The 22641-nt window shown below is 39.2% G+C and overlaps 1 protein-coding gene across 1 annotated transcript in view; it reads left to right on the forward strand.

Annotated features, from left to right (window-relative positions):
- The window catches only part of Cep112 (centrosomal protein 112), a 444738-nt gene that overhangs the window by 209324 nt on the left and 212773 nt on the right, over positions 1 to 22641 (forward strand). The window contains exon 20 of the mRNA XM_051158947.1: positions 8362 to 8592. Coding sequence (XP_051014904.1) covers positions 8362 to 8592 — 231 coding nt within the window. The remainder of the gene's footprint in view (positions 1 to 8361; positions 8593 to 22641) is intronic.

Raw genomic sequence — 22641 nt, forward strand, 5'->3', positions numbered from 1 at the left:
TACATTAGCCCACATCCCCTACATCTATCCTTATATTCTTTTACAGTGATGGCTGCATTTGTAATAATTACCTTGAGTTATTTTATGATCCTGGAGTATTTTCAGAGTGTTCAAACTAAACATAAAATTGCATTAGGCGCATACATAGCGACTTGTCCTCCTTGGTACAGTATATTTGCTGCCTGCAGTGTTATACTGGCATTAGTTAACGGTCTCATTCATACATAACTCATATGGAACCACTGCTCTGTCTTCTCTGTATGAGGTAAAATAAAAGGGCCAAACAAATGAAAGATGAAGACATCAAAACAAATCTCCAAAGGCATTTTTAGTACAAGGATTGTTATAGTAAAACCGTCATTTTCAGGTCTAACTACTGTTAGATTTCTTATCTTTTGGAAATATAATGATTGTAAAATAATGCCAAACTATTTTTTCCACTTCTGATGGGTAATGGAGTTGGGTACTCTTCATAAGTTGGCCCTTAGAATTTTGCTTTTTCCTCCAGTGAGCACTTGTGTATGTGACGTATTTTTCTAACGTTGGGAAATCTGTAAGCTGGTTTTTTGCTCATGCATATGTTCCCAATTTCCTCTTCCTATTTGAGATGCTTTTCACTATCTTTTTGAGTCTTTTGAAAAATATTCTTTATTATGTTGTAGCATAGTTTGTAAGACTTGTCAAGTCAGTGTCTTTTGAGCAATGTTTAAGAAATCCTTCTATAGACTCACATGGCATATACTCACTTATATCTGGACACTAGCCCAAGGGGCATGTCCCATGAAAGTCTTCACTTACCAGGAAAATGGAACAGAGGGGAGGACATCCTATTGGGATTTTAGGTGAGAGAAGCATGGGAGAATGTGGAAATAGAACGATCCAGAGGGTCCTAGAAACCTACAAGAAGAACATTATGACGGGCGGATCTGGACCCAGGGGTCCTGCTCAAACTATGACACCAGCCAAGGACTATATGTGCAGTAAACATTGAACCCCAACCCAGATCTAGCCAATGGACAGGACATTCTCCACAGTTGAGTGGAGAGTGGGAACTGACTTTCACACGAACTCTGGTGCCCCACATTTGACCACGTCCCCTTGAGGGGGGCCTGGTGGCACTTAGAGGAAGGATAGCAGGCTACCAAGAAGAGACAATACCCTATGAGCATACACAGGGGAGGAGGTCCCCCTCAGTCACAGTCATAGGGGAAGGGAGTAAGGGGAAAGCAGGAGGGAGGGATCGATGGGAGGATACAAGGGATGGGATAACAATTGAGGTGTAATATGAATGAATTAATTTTAAAAAGTGAAAAAAAATCCTTCTATACCTTAAAGTCATTGGCCCACCCTCATTTTCACATTTGATCTCTAATCTCATTACTTTTAAAAATAACAGCTTGAGATGTAATTGCCACAATTTAAAACTTACCTACTTAAACATACAACTCAATGGTTTCCAGTATACGATATATAGTAGTCAGTGTACAGCTATTCACCCTTATGCATCGATGAGAGAAAGGACTTATGTGTAGATGAGGAGGAGAACCCGAGGACTCAACCCCTATATATACCATTAATGTGTAAAGGGGACACAATAAGAGATTAGCAACAATAATTTGTTACTAGGTAGGTACAACAACTATGATATACTATAATTTAAAAGTTATTTAAACTTAAGTATTTATGGAATTTTTTAGTTCATATTTTTAGACCTTGGTTTTCCATGAAAAACCATGGTTTTCCATGAAACTGGAAAGCAAAACAGAAGCTGATAGACTTTTGTTCTCACAGAGTTATTTAGTTCTCATCAGTCAGTTTTACAAGTTTATCATCTCCTCCACAATAACAGCCATATACATTAACAATTACCCCTAGTTTCTAGCTGCTATCCCTAGACTAATGTTTGTCTCTATATAAGGACCTGATAGAAGAATGTCATGTGTTTTATAAAAGTAGGATCTTAATGTATGTGATGATGGTCTTTTTTTCACCTATTATGTTTTCAAAGTTCATTATGTGACAACAAGCTTAATTTTCCATTCCTTTTCACTGCTGCATAATACTCCATTCTGTGGATCTGCTGCATTTGTCTACTCACCAGTTAACAGGCATTTTAGTTATTTAATTTTGACCTCTGAGAATAATTCAGTAAGCATTCATGTACAAATATTGTATAGTCCTATTTTATTTCATTTTAATATAGACTTGGGAATGGAGAGAATTTTTATTGTCATATACTTAGTTTCATATGAACATTTTCATAAAAGTATATATTTTGAGAATATTCCCTCCAAGTCCTCCTAACCACTCTTTCACTTATCCGTCATCTGTGTTTCCCCATCATTCCTATGCCTTTCTAATTCTATTTTCAAGGTGTATATAAACACATACAATTTTTTATGTAAAAGCTAGGAGCCATAAGTGAGAGAAAACATGGAATGCTTGTCTGAGACTGACCTAATTCATTTAACATCATGGTCTTCAGTTGCATACATTCTTGACACTAGCATGACTTCATTATGTCTGAGTAAAATATCACCGTGTAGATGTACTACATTGTATTTATTCATCCCTCTGTTGACAAACGCCTAGGTAGAGTCTGCAACTTTGCTCTTATGAATAATTCTGCAATAAATGTTGATGTACAAATATCTCTGAAATGTGTTGGCTTGTACTGCTTTGGATAAAACCCAGCGGGTACAGCTGAGTCTGTTAGGTAGATGCACTTTAGTGGTCTGACTGACATAGTGTTGCAACAATCTCCATTCCTGCCAACAGGTGTATAAGAATGCGCTCTGTCTGTACACTTACCAGTGCATACTTGTGAGATGGACTCTTAGTCTGGTTTGGATTTGCATTTCCCTGATGACTGGTGAGACTGGGCAGTTTTCATCTGCTTCTTGCCTAATTGTGCTTCAGCTCTTGAGAACTGTGCTCACTTCATTAGCCCATGTATTGATTTGGGTTGTACAATTTCTTGTTAGTTTTCTGAGTTCTTTCTGCAGTTTTGATATTAATCCTCTGTCTTATGCATGGTTAGCAAAGATTTAGATGATTGTCTTCGTCCCTCTCTACTGCTGTGTTGGTTCTGCCCAGTGTCAGTGGAATTGTAGACTCTCAGCTCTGCTCCATCAGTCATCTTTTCCACTACTATAGTCTATGCTCTTAGTTGCTACAACATTGTTAAGTCTGGGGGTCTAGTCGGTGGTATTAGAACCCTTGGTTGTATCTTGTTTTTCCTGTTTTGGGGCAGTGGGTCCTGGAGAAGGAACTTCAAAACTTTCAAATGTGGGTAGATGCTCTGGATTTGAAAGCAGGGTCTTGTTACCTAACTCTGTCTGATCAGACTTCCCTTGTAGTTCAGCTGCTTGAGTGTTGGGGTTTTAGGCACATGCCACCACACCCAGGGTCCCTGCCCTTTGAGACAGTGTTGTTTTATATAGCTTAGGCTGGCCTCAAATTCATGATTGTCCCACTTCCTGCTCCTGCGTGTCTTGCCACCCATATCAGAGACTTGTGCTAGTGCTGCACGTAACAAGAATGAGCTGGTGGGCTTTGCCTCCCTGTGCTGTTAGCCCTGTTATTTAGCTCTTCCTCAATGGCTTTCATAGGGGCTTGCCCTTTTAGAGTTGTAGCAGTCTTTTCGTCTAAGGATATTTATTGAAATCAATTTTTTATTATACTGGATTGCATAAGGCCATTTCAACGAACTATAATTCTCTGAGTGTTATTTCTTCCTGTACCCTACTTAGTGCTCTTTACCACTGAGCCCTCTCTGTAGAGTTCTCCTTCTTGATTAAAAAAAAAAAACAAAAAACAAAACAAAACAAAAAAAAAACTATTTCAAAGCTTCAAACACACACACAATGAACGAAATTTGCTGAAGTTTGGATAAGTTCCTATTAGTTAGTTGAAAACATTCTTTCAAATGCCTGAGAATTTCTGTCATTGAACTTTTTTTCCCCTTGAAATAACATAACCCTGGAAATCAGATATTCTTCTGAATATTGAGATACACTTCCTGCTGTTTTCTTTTATGCAGTAGTGGAGTAAATTATACCCCAGGCTACTTTTGACATTTCAACCCTATGTCGTGTGTGTGTGTGTGTGTGTGTGTGTGTGTGTGTGTGTGTGTGTGTGTGTAAATACAGGTGCCCATGTATGCCTATACATGTAGCCGTGTAGATGTTAGGTTGATATCACCTTGTTTTTTAAGACAGGGTCTCGCACTGACTCAGAGCTCTCCAGTTCAGCCAGGCAGATTGACCAGCTGCCTCCAGGGATCCCGGCTTCCCCAGTCCTCAGCCACAGGAGCATGCTACTGTGCTCTCTGTGCACCTAGACCAGAGCTCAGGTGTCATGCTCGCCCAGTAAGCACTGTACCAACTGAGCCATTGTTCAGTCCTCCGTCCAGTTTTAATGTTATACTGCTGAATTTAGTTTGCTAATAGTCACTGAGAGATAATGACCTGTGCATTGGTGGGTAGTAGGTGCTCTAATCAGCATGCTTTTAAACTGAGATTAGCTACCTTTATAAATTGAATTTCTGAATGATGAATCTCTGGAAGACTACAGTGTGAAAGACTCAGTTACTTTTTTTTTTTTTTTTAAGTATTTAGTGGAGCATTCCAGCAGAGCCATCTAGGCTTCAGATTTAACTTCTGGAAAGATTTTTGATTACCATTTTTTTCTTGTTTATTTTTAATTTATTCACTTTATATCCCAATTGTAGCCCCTTCTCTTTTCCTCCCCCACTCTTTCACCTAGTCCTCAGAAAGGGGGAGCCTTCCTCCCCCCTTCCATCTGACCCCAGCCTGTCAAGTCTCACCAGGACTGCCTGAGTCCTCTTCCTCTGAGGGCAGGGCTGGAGAAAAGGCTCAGAGGTTAAGAGTACTGGCTGCTCTTCCAAAAGTCCTGAATTCAATTCCCAGAAACCATATTTCTTCTCTCTCTTTTTTTTAAAGTGATCATAGGGTGATTCACATCTTCTGGAGGTGTGGGTCAGTTTTGGTAAGTTTTTATAGCACACTTTTTTTTGTTATTGTTTGTTGTTTGTTTGGGGGGTTTGTTTTTTTTTTTCATTTAAATTTTATGTTATTGGCAGTTCTGATTTTTTTGTTTGTTTTTGTTTTTCAAAACAGGGTTTCTCTGTGTAGCCCTGACTGTCCTGGAACGCACTCTGTAGACCAGGCTGGCCTCGAACTCAGAGATCCACCTGCCTCTCTGCCTCCTGAGTGCTGGGATTAAAGACATGCTATACAACTGCCCAACTGACAGTTCCAAATTTTTATAAGTATCAAACTGACTTGGCATTCTCTAAACTAAGTGGTTATATATTTTGTTTTTATACAGTTGTAAGCTGAATTTACCTGTCAAAGTCATAAGTGACTTTGCTTGGTAATTTTATTTCTCTTACTCTCCCTATCATCTTTTATTAATATTGTACTGACATTGAAATTAATTTGTAAATGATTTTGTCTTTCTAATTTTTATGAGTTTATAACAGATAGATTGATATGGTCCTTCAAAAAATTTTAAAACCCTATGAATGCAGCATATATATAATTCCTGATTGTGTCATGGTTATTTTTGCAGTAGGTAGTTTATTGTATATATGTATAATAATATAAATATATATGTAAAAATATGCAATAAAAAATTTTACAACTCACCTATGAAATATATGAGCTCAGTGCTATCTTTGTGGAAAGATTTTTGGTATTGTTGCATATTTTATTAAATTAAATTTGCTTAGCTTTGTTTCTAATTTTGACATTATGTATATCCCAAGAAGTGTGTTCATTTAATCTCAATTTTCCAGTTATTGGGATAGTATTTTATAACCTTTCAACTCTTTGATTATAATTTTAGTTCTTAGTATGTGCTTTGTAGGTAACTTTGTCATGGCTTTATTTTCATCTCTAACATTGCTTGTCTATGCCTTCCTTTCATTTCCTTGATTAATATTACCAGAACTTGTTCTCCTTAACCAATTTATTAATCTGTTTTCCTATATCATTAATAACTAGCATTTCAAATAAATAACACAACAAGACTCATTTTCCTGGTTTGAGTTTCATCCTCTAAGATTTAATAGGGAACTCTATAATTATCAGTCATTAAGATGTTTATCTTAATGTTATGGATTTATTTGGGTTAGGAAATGAGTAACATCAGTCAGAATTGTAAGCTGCAAAAATAGATGTAATAAAATCCTGTCCACTCACCCTGGCCTGCTGTCACCCACCCTTTTCATTCCTATCTAAAGTAGTGCCAACACAGAAGGACCAGTGTCCTTCCACAGGTCAGTTCCAGCTACTCGAACCCTGGGACAAGTGCGTGCTTCTAATTCTAAAGTGTGGGGGAAACTTTCTTCCTTTTTCTTGTGTTTTTTGGTCACTTGTTGGGAGCTAATTCAGTTGCAATGCTGTAGAGGATAGCTCTCTGATGCCACCAATTTCTGTAATGTCGTTAATTAATTAAATACTTTAATTTCATGAATACATTTAAGTACATCTGCAGGGTGGGTGTTCCTAAGAGGGTGTTGCATGTGACCTTTCTCCTAACAGTTCCATTTGCTGTGTCCTCCTCTGTGTTGCACTTTTCTCCCAGTCTGGATTTTCTTGTCATGCCATTTAATATTTTGGAACTTTATCCTTTGTATTGGCATTTTTATTTCATGGATTATGCTGATCAAGGCCTGATGCATAGAAACAGAGCCAAGTACACTGAGAGATTTGCAGTACATGTCAAAGATCCACAGAGACTTAGAAGGTGACAAGGCTGATCACAAGAACAAGGCAGGTGGACACTTAAGGAAGATAAAGAGCCCATGAACACTAGAGATGAAGAGCAGAGCTGGAAAGCAGCAGAGAGGAATCAAAGTCCCTTCAAAGGGCCAACAGCTGCCTCTTCAGCCCCACCCAGAGAGAGCTTTCAGAGCAGGAACTGCTGCAAGGGTTGGTACCAAACCTCGCTGAAAGAACTGAAAACATGCAGTGGACGACATCGAAGTGCTGGCTGCTGTGAGGGCAGAGGAGTGAGAGACCAGGCCTCTTCCTGCTGCCAGGATGGGAAACGCAGCACGGGGCTTCTGGGTGAGAGGACCGGAAAGGCGCTGGAGGAAAAGAGTAGATTTATTTAGACTAAAAAACAAAATGAAGAAAATGTGAAATGTACAAAAAAATAGTGCAAGCAGCACAAAAAAGATTTTTAAAATTAAAGCAAATATATAAGAACATGGAAATTATTTAGACTAAATGCTCCATTTAAAAGATAAATATTGTTAAGATTTTAAAAGAAAATTGAAAATCAGCATGCTGTTTATAATATATATCTAAAAACTGAATCTTGGAAGGACAGCAGGTAGCCAAGAAGAGACTTGATACCCTATGAGAATATATAGGGGAAGGTAATCCCCCTCAGGAACAGTCATAGGGGAGGGGAATAATGGGAAAATGGGGGGGGGGGGAGGAATGGGAGGATACAAGGGATGGGATAAACATTGAGATGTAACAAGAATAAATAAAAAAAAAAAAAAGAAAAGAAAAAGAAAAAAAATAAAAACTGAATCTTCAGAAAGCTTAAAAGTAACAACAAATAAAATATACCAAACAAATATTCACCTGTCTAAATAGCTGCTTGCCATGTCATTACCCCGGCAAAAGTGGCCGGTGGTAGAAATGCTGGAGGTGAGGAGGGCAGTTATTTAATAAGAGCATATGAGAATCACTGTTCGATAGCAAAGGCCAGTGTACAAGATATGGCCCTTATAATGTCAAAATATTTAAATGGAAACTTAACCAAGAGTAAGTACAGTGAGAGATTTCAATGTGCATTATTAGATGAAGGCTTACACTTCGGTATAACATTAGGCTTTAGACTTCAGCTACATATTTGATCAAATGGACATTTATAGAATGCAGCACTCAACATATGTAGAAAGTTTAAATCAATTTCTTGGCTATCTTTCATGAAAATTTCAAAAAGTGACAGCATCACTTGCTGTTAAACAGTCTCAAGTTTTAGTAGTGGAAAACAGTACATTCATGTCCCTGATCCCAGTGTGAATAGAGAACCATCCAGAGAGAGAAGCCCTGGCAAGGCAGAGAAAGAGGCTGGAATGCTCTGTGTGCACACTGAGGAGCACTAAGTGTGGACAGCAGACAGCAGCATCTCAGAGAAAGGAGGGCAATGAGCCGCTAGGTGATCAGGAATGGACTGAGGGACATAGAATAACAAAGGTCCTGCGTGGGGACATGAAGGACAAGTGAACTAACTTTCACATGTATTTATTGACTGTGTGGAGGTGTTTCTTTGTGACTTCCTTATTTATATTTTCTGCCTGTTTCTCCTTACTAGATTATTGCTGACATGGAGGCCCAGGTTCATAAATTGAGGGAAGAGCTGATTAGTGTGAACTCTCAGCGGAAGCAGCAGCTGGTGGAACTTGGTCTTCTCAGGGAAGAAGAAAAGCAGAGGGCTGCGCGGGACCACGAGATGGCCGTCAACAAGCTGAAGGCTGAATCTGAGAGGGTAAAAATGGAGCTGAAGAAGACACACGCTGCGGAGACTGAGATGACGCTGGAGAAGGTGAGGAGCTGTTTGATAGGTTCAAAGCCTGCTCCCCTGCTCTGGTGTCTCATGTCTAAAAGGCAGAAGGCATGCATCTACTCTTTAGCCTTAGATGAGCAGTGTGACTGCCTTGCTCTGTGCTCTAAGCACTGCTAGAGTGCTGTAAGGGGCTGCCTAACCCTCCCCATGACTTTTATGGAAGGGATTCTGTAGTAAATACAGTGATAGAATACTGTTGTCACATTGTCACACACCATGTAGTAGAGGACTACTTGGGCTGTAGTTCTGAATTGTCTTAGGTTTAAGTTACATTTTCCCTAAATTGTTGTCTAATGGTCCTTTTTAGACTTTATAGTTTCTCTTTAATAACAATAATATTAGAGATGATTTATTTTCTTAGGTTGATATTTTAGTAAAAATAAGTTCATTTAGAACATTATATTACTGTAACAAATATCAATATAGTATTTACACTTCTGACTTGGGTTATATTCCAGTTACAATCTTGAGTACTCTTTTTTAAAGTTTAAATATTTAATCAGGTACTAAAAGAGAATTGTTGTTCATCATACCAGCTGTAAATTGTTCCTTGAGCTCTTTAATTAATGCCAGGCTGTATTTTTTTTTAGATTTATGTATTTATTATGTATATAGTGTTTTGTTTGCATGTATGTCTGCACACCAGAAGAGGGCACCAGCTCTCACCATAGATGGTTATGAGCCACCATGTGGTTGCTGGGAATTGAACTCGAGACCTTTGGAAGAGCAGCCAGTGCTCTTAACTTCTGAGCCATCTCTCCAGCCCGGCAGGCTGTATCTTTAGAATAAAACTTGAAAAGGGGTAATTTAAGAACCATCAAATTCTGTTCAACTTTTACTTCTCTCTTCCTTTTCCTTTTCAAGTAATGTTGAGCCCCGAAAGACTGCACACAATCCCTGCACAGATTTTACAGCATGTAAGCCTAGGGTGTTGCCGTAGTGCCCTAATTCACATGCAAGTCATATTTTAACATACTTAGCCTTTAGCAGGAAGCTCTGAACTCGCACTTAAGTAGTAGGGGTGCGCCAAAGAGCTGGAAGTGTGCCTGGCTTCCTAGAAAACCAGTGAGGGCTCTAGTGTGGCTGCAAATGATGACTAAGGCGAAGGATCCAGAGAGGAGTCCTCAGGGATCTCTCCATGAAGAAAATGGACTAGCTGGAGGGCAGAGAAGGAAGGGGGGGCAGCCATGGAGGACTGCAGTAACTAGGACAGACTGTGCAAGGATTGGACCTGGGAAGAATAGCAGCAGCAGCAGCAGCAGCAGCAGCAGCAGCAGCAGCAGCAGCAGCAGGACCAGGGTGTATCTGAAAGGTAGAGCTGACAGGATTTACTGTTATTTTATATGTGGAGGGTAGAGAGCAAAAGGCAGCGAGCCTAGAGCAGTCATGATGCCAGCAGACAGATGGAGTTTCTCTTTGCAGAAAAGATCATGAGAGCAAGACACTAGGCCTTGCAGGCTACCTTCAGGCTAAGCTGCTTATAAACATGTAAGTGGGATGTGGATAAGCTTGACATCAAAATGGAACAAAATAGTAGAGCTCTCATGGTGGTGTGAGCAGGGCCTTGGGGAGTAAGAAGCACCCTTACACAGGTAGCAAAGCATTAAGCAGAAGAAGACTGCCAGGCGGTTACTAGAGAGTGACTAGAGCAAAGCAAGGAAAAAACAGTGGACATCATCCTCAAAGCAGTCATTTTAAAAGATAATGAAATAATAGACCACAAGGCAAAACACATGTATATATATGAATTTAACATGTGTAGATAAATGTAAGGGGAAATACAAAATTAGAGGAAATTATTTTCTCATGAGACCAAGAAAAATTAACCAGAATCTGTGCCATTTAAGCCAGACATAAGTGAACTGAGGAATTTTTGACAAGTAGATATGGAGCGTGGCATTCCAAGTCACAGGAAAACCAAATTCAAGAGAAAACAAAGCCGAATACATGAAGCACAGACTGATCGCAAGAGGGGCAGGTGATGGGCTAGACTGTGGCTCAGGGAGCTCGGGGTGTACACTGGCTAGAATAAGTGGCAAGAAACACCTGAAGGTGCTGAGGAACTGAGTGCAAGATCTGGAGCTCATCAGAAGAATCATTCTGTCAGCATCTTTGGATGGCAGAGCAGTAGAAGGGTTGATGGGAACTGGTCTAGTCCAGGAACCGGACTCTTGAGGGCTTGTTAGAGGTGCATGTGAGGTAGTAAGTGTCTCAGGGCAGCGAAGCAGGAAGGGCATGCTTGAGAGTCACCTCAGAGGGGGCGCTGACGAGTCTAGTTAAAGCACACCTAACTCTTTCCCATTTACAAACATGGAAGAAGTCTCCAGGCTGGGGAGGAGGGAAGCATATAAGCTCAGTTAGCAATGTGCTGGGCTGAGAGTGAGGAGCCTGAGCTGTGGATGTTTCTGGATACCTGAGGAGACGGCAGGCCTGAAGAAAACAGGTAGCAGTTGCCCACAGAGAATGCCTGGTTACAGCTTTGGGAGTGAGACTGCTAATAAGAAGGAGGTGGGGAAGAAGCAAGGAGGAGAGGCAGACAGACAGACGGACAGTGAGGTGGGGCACAAACATTTCAGATGTAAGGGTCAAAGAAGGGTCATCAAGGTGGAAGAACTGTATAGAATTTATTTTCATGAAATACAGAAAAAGAATCTTTGGAAGGCGAGACTGTCAAGAATGTGACAGAAAGTCAAGAAGCATGAGGGTTGAGGAGCGGTCACTGGAGTTGAAACGGAGACGTTCCTGATGATCTGAGGATCTTGGACCGCATGCTGAAGATGATAGTGTAGACACAAACCACATTTGCCAAAGTTGAGTGAGGCCATTGCAGATGAGGGAGCCCTCCGTTGACTGGGAGACTGACATTAAAATGAAAAAGTTAGATTTTCAAATAGAGCAGGAGTCAAAGCAGAGTGTTTTTTACACTGAGCACACACATCCTGGCATTTTGAAGCGGGAGGGGGGACGGTTGGAAGGGGATTGGCGGCATGTCCTCCAGCAGCCAAAGGGGGCACAGCTGAGGGCATCCCCACCTCAGGCCTTGGCTACAGGGTGAGAAACGTGAGCTATCAGTCTGTTGTGCCACTCTCTCCAGCCTCTGGGACCTTTTCCCTGTCACCTACTGCTCACAATATTCTACAGGTTTCTAATAGCCAGCCTTCTCTTCCTCCTCCCCCGCTGTCTTCATCTACAGGCTGACTGACTTAACCACCTCCTTCATAGTGTCGTCCAAGTTCATCGCAGTGTGAAGCCGTGCTTCTTGCATTTGTGCTTGCGTCTTTATTCTCTATTCCCTCCGCCCACTGGAGCGTAACTTCCGCAAGCAGAGAACTTTATCTGTAGTTTAGTCCTGTACCACTGATGCTAGAGAAGCCTGGCACGTGGGAGATGCTCACCGCTGCTGTGTGTTGTGTGAGCGGCAGGAAACATGCCTGTCATCCAGGGGAGAGGCAGAAGGAGGTTTGGGAAAGATAAAGGATTTCATGACAGAACTTGAAAGGAACTTACAGGTAAAGATGTGTCACCTGATACAATGTAGAATCACGTGATCTACTTGAGTCAGGAGTTTCAAGAAGTGTGCAAGTAGGAGCCATGGAAATACAGAGGGGGTGTGGGACTATGCTTCCATCCCCAGGAGAGAGTGGGGCACTGTTAGTGTGAACGAATGGGGTTCCTGAAATGGACTGTGAATGCAAGTTGTACAGAAAACAGAAGTGAGCACAGCCAATTTAGGGAACATGGAAGAAGTTCACTGAGGAAGTTGTCTAGCAAGCTGGGAATTGTGGGCAAAGAAGAGGAGAAAGGGAGGAAAGAGGTGCATATAGTGGCGTGCGTCATGCTGTTTCAAGGTCCGTGGTAAAAGCCAAGTACCAGGCTCTTGATACTGAATTATTTGTGTCATATTGATAAATATTTTACACAATTAGTAAAAACAAAAGTTTAGCAATTTTAACTCCAGAAAATTCCTGGACTGAGTCAAAATATTATGAAATAGTTTTTAAATCTCTAGGATCAACTATAGTGCTTTTCACAAAAGATATTCATTAAATGCTATGTGAGTAAATCAAAGAATTCACCATTGCCCTAGTATATGACAGAATGTATAAATAAATTATAACTCATCCAAATTTGATTTTAATACATTATAGATACTTTGAATAGCAAAAAATTTATCTTTGTATTCAAATATTCATTTGTGTCTCATATAATTTCTTCCATATTACTTAATAATTTTAACATAAAGGCTATTTTTAGAAATAATTTTATTTTCTCTACAAATTAATAAACATTTGAATTTCTTCTATGAAAGTTTAAGTCAATAGCAATATCAATAAACTGAAAGTTTAGTTGTTAATCATTCTGCACAGTTGTGAAATTCTTCTCACCTGATTATAAACCGTAATATAATGTTTAAAGATGGTTCAGTGATCAGAGAATATATACAAATTTGAGGACCTAAGTTCAAATCCTCAACCTCTCCTTAAAATACTGGTAGAGGCATGCATACCTATCCCTCCACCATTGCAGAGCAGAGACGAATGAATGAGCTGGGGATCATTGGCTAGACTGCCAAACCATAGCTTCAGGGAGAGGCACTGTCTGAAAAGAGTAAGACAGGGTTATAAAACAGGAAAGCCAGTGTTGTAGTCTTACCTAAGCACATGCACATGGGCATCCCCACACATAAGCATACACCACACACAACGTATATATGTAGATACGCTTGAAAGTTAAAATACTTGCTAGCAGCTCAAAGTCTAGTTAGAATCAAGGTCTTATCGTTTAGTGTAAATTTAGGTTCAAGGAAAAGATGTTAAAACTAGACTAACAAGCCAAGTAGAACCTTCCATATGCACCGGGGTCCCTTCAGTAGCACAGGGCTAGGGTTAGAAAAGCTCTGAATCTGGATGCTACCTGACTGCCAGCAGGCCTTGAGTTATGGAAAGCAGGAGGTAATTCCACAAGATCAAGTCCTTGAAGAATCCAAGAGAATACATAACTGACATTTACAAGGAAAAGATGCTTTTATACTTGTAAAGTTCCCTTCACACAGAATTACAATAAAGCCCATGATATGCATGAACTTAAAAAAAAAAAAAAAAAAAGAAAGAAAGAAAGAAAGAAAAGAAAAAAGAAATTGAGCTACTTAAAAGAAACCACTTATGGTGGTACAGACCTTTAATCCCAGCACTTGGGAGGCAGAGGCAGGCAGATCACTGTGAGTTCGAGGCCAGCCTGGTCTACAAAGTGAGTCCAGGACAGCCAAGACTACACAGAGAGACCCTGTCTCAAAAACCCAAAAAAAAAAAAAAAAAAAAAAAAAAAAAAAAAAAAAGTAACCACTCTTTAAATAAAGGATGTTTAAACAATAGGAAAAATAAAGAATTGTGGAAAGCTCCTGCAACTGCCATCCTCAGTTATTACCAACGAGGACAGCTTAGTATCTACATGAATTCCCAAGTCCACATTAGCTGCCTGAGATCAGGCTAAGTGGTTTTGTCTCTTCCTGTTCTACAAGTTATGCTAAAGACATTTCAGTGTCATTTGGAATTCGTTAAAACTACAGCTTCATTGTTTTGTGGTATTTTATTTGTGAATAGGGCATAATTTATTGTGTTGTTTAACTTTGAGATATTTGGACGTCTAACTTTTTAACGTGGATATTAGCAGATCTATGAATTTTATCAACACTTCCAATTTTTCTTTCTCCTCAGTTAAAATCCCCGTAAAACTATGAGGTCCGGTTGCATTTCAGAAAGCTTAGATTACCTTTTATTTCCCCTTTTGCTTAATATGCTCTTAGCATTATTCATATTTTTCTTTAATTTGGGCTACTTTTCTGAAAAGTGGTTATTATCAAGAGATTGGATATTTATACTAGATCTGTAATATACAGGTTTCATTGTCTGTAAAAGTGTCTGTTGGTGTTTCTTTGGCAGTTTCTTTTCCCTTAGGGTTCTATTTTCTTCATGAATGTATATAAATTACTTTTAATAATAAAAATCTTACCATTGTGGCAGATATTCTTGATATGTGCCTTTTAGTTGTATAGTACACAGTGCTTTTATTTGTATTTAGTCTAGTGTACCTGTTTTTCACTTTGAAAATTCTCACCTATGAGTAATAGTTTTAAACTTAACATTTTTGATAGTATAAAATTTTTGACAAATCACTTTCTGCAGTATACAAAGTGAACAGCTCTTATGAATTTTACATACATTTACCAGCTTAGGTTTCCAGTCCATAACTTTCAATGATATATGAAGGATTATTCTGGAAATCTGCCAGCCTAAAGTCATTAAAAGATTCTAAGCAACAATTCAACATCTTTTTCAAATTTAAGAAATAGCATATATGGCATAATTACCCAAAGCAAAGGTCATAGAAACTACTCAGGCCTTTGAAACTTATAATTAAAGGATTAATATCAACTTATGAAGACATTGTCATTTTAGCTTAAAGGGTTTTCTCATTTCAGTTCTCTTTTTCTTTGATCTTTTTCCTGACTTTTTCCTTTGAATAAAAAAATATGGAGCTTTATATCCTTAAATTTTAAATTAAATATTTAAATTTATACAAATTGATTGACAAATAACATCCAGTCTAGTCTAATCTATACTATATCCTCCAAATAATTAACTTAGAATTGTCATTTTGCTGTGGGTCTAAGAACCGTAGACAGCTATAGTGGGTTACTATGGCACCTCTAAACATAACAAGGTTTTGTAAAAGAAAAAATAACACAATACCAACTTGGGAAATCTAGGAATGATGCAGAACTAGGATACAGTGAATCAATATTCTCGTTATGAGGTTTAAAGAGAGAGGTTTTGTGTGTGTGTGTGTGTGTGTGTGTGTGTGTGTGTGTGTGTGTGTGTACTCAAATGTGTGGGGCCACATGTGTGAGTGGAAGTGCATATTTACATGTCTGTGAGTGCATTTAGAAGCCAGAGATTGAGGTCTGGTATTTTCCTAGATGGCTTATATTTTGAGGCAGCATCTTTCACCACACCCAGAGCTCTCTGTTTGACCAGTTAGCTAGTTAGCCTGCTCTAGACATCCCCATCTCCATCTCTTGCCTGCTTGCATTACAGGCAAGCACATCCCTACCTAGCCTCTGCTGGGCTCTGGGGATCCAAACTCAGGTCTTTATGCTTGTGTGGCAGGTTCTTTACCCACTGAGCCATCCCTTCAGTCCCTGAGGTTTAGAACTTTAATGTGTGTGGATGATTTCCAGCTAAGCCAAGTCTGAATGATGAAAGGGTTGTCTTACCTAACTAAAAGCTAAGATTTTTATCTTTTAATATTTTTATCTTTTAATAGGATACTCAACCAAATTAGCTTGTTTCTTATAACAAGAGGCAATGTATTTTCTTGTTTATTTCATTTTTCCTTTCTTTTTTAAGCACTAGTTCTCCCCTTCTCCTACTTTATGTGTTCCTGTGAAGCATGTATCCCATAGGAAATCCCCTAAGTCAACACTGGACTCCTGCCTGGGTGTTTATTATTTACTAAAACAGAGGGTTTCTCTAATAATGCTTATGTACACATGATGAACACACTGAGGAGAAATGAGGCAAACAATACCCTTCACAGTCGCTTCAAAAAATCTATGTAGGAATAACGTCACCCAAGAAAGTGGATGACCTATATAATAAAACTTGGTAGCACTGAAGAAAACATCAGAAAATCCTATATTCATGGATTGGTAGGTTTGATACTGTGAAAATGGCCATCCTATCAAAAGCAGTCTACAGAATCAGAGCAGTGCGTATCAAAATCTCAACACAATTACACATACAAAAAATTTTAAATGTAAACTTCACATGGAAGCATGCACACACACACGCACGCACGCATGCACACACACGCACACGCATGCATGCATGCATGCACATACAAAGAAGAGAAAAGAAAAGAAAACAGAAAAGAAGGATAGCTAGATAGCTAACACAATGCCAATTAGTAAAATAACTGCTGGAGGTATCACTATCCCAGATTTCAAGTTGCCCTACAGAGTTATAGTCATAAAAACAGCAAGGCACTTACATACAAACAGTCATGCTGATTAATGAAATAGAATTGAGGGTCTGGACATAAGTCCATATACCCACAGACACCTGAACCTTTTTTTAAGAAGCCAAAAATACTCACTGGAGGAAAGACAGCATCTTCAACAATATGACATTCGTCAAACTGGATAGCTCTGTGTGAAATAATGAAAATAGATACATATCTATCACCCTGCCCAAAATTCAACTCCAGATGGATCAAGGACCTTAATATAAGACATGATATTTCGAATCTGATAGAATAAAAAGTAAGGAATGGCTTGAAAACTCCTGGCATAGGAAGAGGCTTTCTAAATAGGATATATCTAGTGCAGACACTCAGACCAGCAATTACTAATTCAACTTCATGAAGCCCAAAGTTTTTTGTAGCAAAAGACGCCATCATTCAAGCAAAGACACAGCCTACGGAATGGGAAAAGAGCTTTACCAGTTAATTAAATGTCTGCCAGAAGGTTAGACTATACAAACAGTTCCAGTTGCTTATATATTTGTGCTGCAAAGGGTCCTTCTTACCTGGGGGACTGCCAAGCTCAGTGCTAATGGACTTTTCTGAGGGGGCTAGAGCAAGCTGCTCCCTTACAGGGCTCACATGTTCCCTGTCTTCTGCCCTCCCACCCTCCCTCCCTCTGCCTCTACAGGAAGTTCAAGGGTGCTCTTCTTTTCTAGAAACCCAGGGGAACAATGCAGTAGTCCCTGCATTTGTGAGGTAGAGGCCAGAGGGCCGAGAATCCAAGTTTATGCTTGACTGTGTAATAAGTTCAAGCCAGCCTGGGATACATGGAGCCTTATCTCAAAAAACAAAACAAAAGATTGTTTGAAAATAATCTAGGTGAAAAAAAAAGTCTAGAAATATAAATGAATGTTTGCTTAATTTTAAATTAAGCATTTGAAATCCTCCAGCCTAGCTTTCCTATATTCTAATAAAACCATTTAAAGATGAGAATTCTTCCATTCATTAGAAGTCATTTTCTCTGTTTGGATGCTCATACGTGAAAAGCTTAATACCTAGAGTAAGTGGAAATCTCTTAGGATAGTGCAGTAAAACCTTTTGTTTTGACTTGAGAACTTACTTGAGTTCATCTGTTGTCTTCACGTTAGTATTTTAATTGAAAGAGTTGTTATCAACTAACAGAAGTAAGCATTTGTGTGCCCTGCACACAAGGTGCTATGACTGTGTGAGATTAGCGCTGTGATCATATGTCTCTTTTACTTTTATTCTGTGGGCCTACAGACTACTCTTCACTGACTAGTGACCTACTCCTTGGTTAATACAGCGTAGGAAATCAAAACTTAAAAAAAAAAGTATATACCCCTAGAGAGTGTCTCACTTACAAACTTTTTAAGTTCAATGGACAAATTTCATTTACATTTTTAGAACATTGTATCCCACAATCACATGGCTTTCATTTCAGGAATGTAAATGTGGCTTGATATTAGAAACAGTTAATGTAATTCATTGTATCAATAAGATGAAAGAGAAAATTTTTGTAGTGTTCCCTCTCTATTACAGTGAGCCGAAGCTTTGGTTTAAAATTCCCCAAGATACAATGACAAACTAGAAAGTGGATTTTATTTTCTCTCCTGGAGTTATTAGGATGACAGGCTTAGAGGAGCCAGGCAGGGGCAAGGGACGATCTCTTAAGAACTTAATTTCTTAGTATATCTCACTCATGCCAATGTAGGGATTCCATCCCTGCACTAAAGATTTCTGCTTCAGTTGGCACTATTTTCCAACTAACGAGGATAAGGAGTCAAAATGAGAAAACAAGTAATTTCCCTTTAAGAAAGTGCTATGGGAGCTTCTTATACAGTTCTCCTATGCCACTGAAGAAAACTTGGTTTTAGGACCACAACTAAGAAAACATGGGCCTATTGGCTTTCATAATGCCAAAAGGCAGAAAGAAGCTATCATTGGAAGAGAGAAGAGGGTATAGGAGGGTCAGGAAGGAGGGCAGAGATGAGGGACAACAGATGGCTCTGTAGTGATGGCTCACTCTGCACATTTGATGCCTGTGTTGTATACAGTCCTGGCCAGTTAGTGCAAAGCAGCGAACAAAGCAGGCAGACAGCATGTCTGAGTTGAGCCCAACAGGAAAGGTTGGCTGTATGCTGTGATTTTACATTTATGTAGCTGACATACATAATTTTCGGTTGTCTATGAAATGACACAGAAGATTAAAAACTCTAAAGGATCAGGATTGGGACCATTTAAACTGCATAGCCACATTCTTCGTTGAGGTGAAGTTGTTATGGGCCATGTCAGTATCTGGGTGAAGGGGTCACTAATAGGGCATCCACTACAAAGACCCCAAGGAGTAGAGAGGAGCAATTGACATGAGATGCCACAGAGTCCCAGAGCACTAATCACATCCTGTCTTCAGGTGATGCAAGGGCTTGCCTTTAACTCTGATAAAGGAAGGCATGAGAACATTTGTCCTTGAGGAGAACGCCTAGCCATCTGAGAACAAAGTAGGGAGCCAGCTAAGAAGCTACTTCGGTCATCCAGGTGAGAAATAGCTGTGGCTGAGATGAGAGTGGAGCAGAAGGTGGCAGATTCTGGATGGATCTTGAAGTTAGAGTCATCACAGTACGCAATGCAGAGCATGACGTGGAGCAGTGGCCCACAGAGAGGCTCACACAGATGGCAATGTGGAGAAACCCTTGGAGCTTATCTTATGATTGGATGACACTATGTGATTTTTAAAATAATATTTTTTATTTCTAAATGTTCTGTATTATAACTACTTTGTAAAGTGAACAGGAATATTTAGGAGTAACTCTCTGTTCATATTTTTCCACATCTCTAGCCCAGGGAAACTTTCTGATTGTTCCACTCCCAGAAGATCAAAATCAAGAAGAAAAGTCTGTGCTAGCCCCTAAGCTCAAACATTTGCCAGCTATTGTATGAAACCAAGCAATGTGATTGTGATGTCACTGTCCTTCCTCACCTCTCCCTAGGAGATGAGAGGTTTCTCAGTAGTGTGACCCATGGGCCCAAGTCACTAGTCAGGGTAGAGAGGCATCGAGGATAAGTACAGTGGTGTTGCTGCCCATAGCCTGCATATGGGGCTCTCATCACCTCGAGGATTCTAGTGGTGTCTGCAGGGGATGTGGGCCTCTCTGACCTTAGACCTCTCATCTCTCAAGGAAAGACAGACCCTGGAACAAATAGGGATAAAAGAAAAAAAGTGTAATGGTCTCACAGCTGATCAGGCTGACAGTATGAGACCCCTGAGGGACACTGGATCATCTATCCTCAAAGAGAAAAAGGTAAGAATGAGACTGAGAAATACCTCTATGTCTCAGGTGGAGATTATAAAATATAAACAAAAACAAAAACCTAATGTACACAGCCATTCCCATTAAGGAGATTAAGGTCATCCTCTAAGTTTGTTGGGCTGAATTGCCTTGGAAACATCTAGAGTGGTGTCTCAAAGTCAAGTAAACGGAAGGAATTGAGCAGAATTTTCTAGAAATAATAGATTGTGAGCTAATTATAGTTACTCGTTACTTAAAATTTTACAAAGTACCATTTCCCAAAACAAATTACAGTTGCTACAGTTTCATGGCTGTTTGGTAAAACATTTGCATAATACTATTTCTTCTTTCTACCATGCTTCTTTTTCTGTAGTTATTTTAATTAAATTCATTAAAATTAAATTGTATTTAAATTTATTGACATATAACTTAACATTTTAAAGATTTTTTTTACTATATAACACAATAGCATTAACTACAGTTAAGTTGTGCAACTATTCCCATTTTTCATCTCCAGAACTTTTAATCTCACAAAACTAAAATAGTATCTGTCAAACAGTAATTCCTCGTTAGATTTCCCCCTTGCTAACCACCATTCTAATTCTGTTTCTGTATATTTGACTACTCTAGGTGTCTGGGACAAGGCAATGATACCTTTTTGTCATTTTTTTAAAATTTCACTTAATATTAGGGTGCCATAGCCTATCAGAATTTAAGTTTTGTAAGATTAAAAAAATTATTGTGTGGATATACCACATTTAGTTTCTCTTTATATCTATTGATGAACACTTGGTTTGCTTCCACAGTTTAGCAATTAGTGAGCATGGTTCTATAAAAAAGTACTATAGTTTTATGTTTTAATTTGTTTAATATATAACCAGAAGATCTATATGATAGAACAAGCTAAAACTATAATGAAAGATATAAAAGTACAAATGTATTTATTGTGGTGATATGGTCATTTTTGCTATATTTTTATCTGTGAGTATAGGTGAACTTTAAAGTTTTTTTCATGCAATATATTTGACCATATTCTTTTTCTTTCCCAAACTCCTCCCAGATCTTTCCTACATCCCTAACCATCCAACATCAAGTTCTTTTTCCTTCTCTCTCTTCCTTTCTCTCTCTCTCTCTCTCTCTCTCTCTCTCTCTCTCTCTCTCTCTCTCTCTCTCTCTCAGAAAAAAAATCTTGGAGACTGTTTTGTTTTGGCCATGAGGACTGCCCTGGGCTGTGGTACCTAGTGACACGTCCTTGGAGAAACCTGATTTTCCTTTTACCAACAGGTGTAGATTGTAAAGAACTTCTTTGTTAAGAATGGGACTTGTCTACTTCTCTGGGATTTTTTTTCTGGTTTGAACTTGTGTAAGTCTTGTGCATGCTGTAACAGTTTCTGCAAATTCATATGTGTGTGAGTCCTGTTGTATCTGGAAAACACTTTTTGGGGGAAGTGGTTTTTTTTTTTTAATTATCCACCACTTCTGCTGCTGACAGTCTGTCTGCTTCTTTTCCATATAGATCCCTGGGCCTGAGGGGAGGGCTTGATAAAGACATCCCACTTAGGGCGGGTGCTGCACAGTCTCTACCTCTTGTGCATTGTCCAGTTGTGGATCTCTAGTTAATTACCGTCTACTATAAGAAGCTTCTCTGATGAGGGTTGAATGACACTTGGATCCTCAGGTATAGCAGTATGTCATTAGGAGTCACTTTATCACTCTGCTCCTTTAGCAGAATAATAGGTTTTCCCTTAGGCCCAATGCCTGTCTGGTCTCCTGTGCTTTGCCACTTTAGCACTTTCAGCTATGTGCTCCATCTCATGGAGTGGACCTTAAATCCAGCCCAAACTAACTGGCATGTTACTCCCATAACACTGTGCCACTGTTGCACTAGTATATCTTGAAGGCCAGTCTCGGTCATAGGTCATCAGGTTTGTAGCTGGGTGATTCTGATGATTACTTTTTTCTTTGGGAAGCATGCAAACCATGAGTCCTAGTCAGTAGGGGTGACGCTTCTAATTGGGCACCAGCTCAATTTCTCCAAGTTCATTGACATAAGGAAGTGGTGGTTTTGGCAATAAGGCCTTACTGTCAGGTCATGGAGGATAACCAGTAGCCTTTACAATAGCCTGTGATGGTGTGTGTGTGTGTGTGTGTGTGTGTGTGTGTGTGTGTGTGTGTGTGTGTGTGTATGTAGGGGTATCTGAAGCCCAGTGACCGGTGACTCAATAAGATAACCCACCCCTGGCACTGGAGATATCTAGCTGGGACAGTGTCACCCTATGAGAGGCCTTTTGGTCTTCTAGTATCTTCTTCAATCACTTTTCTCAGTGTTTTAAATTTTCCATTATAGATATCTTTTTTTCTTTGTTATCTTTATTCTTAGGTATTTTTAAGCTGTTGTTAATATATTGTTTTCCTTATTCCTTTCTTAACATGTTCATTATTGGCTTATAGAAAACTAACTACTTTTTGTATGTTAATAATGATATTTTTAGTCCTATTTTGCTGAAAATGTTTATTAGTTCTGGGTATTTTGGTGGAGTCTTTAGGGTCACTTATTCATAGAATCATCTCATCTGGAAATTAATGACTTCTTTATTTTCTATTTGTGATTCTTTTAACTTTTCTCTTGTATTTCTATATCTAAGACTTCAAAGACTATATTGTATAGGAGTGGAGAAAATAAACATTTAAGTCTTGG

This window comes from Acomys russatus, chromosome 16 (genome assembly GCF_903995435.1).
Source record: "Acomys russatus chromosome 16, mAcoRus1.1, whole genome shotgun sequence".
Taxonomy (NCBI): domain Eukaryota; kingdom Metazoa; phylum Chordata; class Mammalia; order Rodentia; family Muridae; genus Acomys; species Acomys russatus.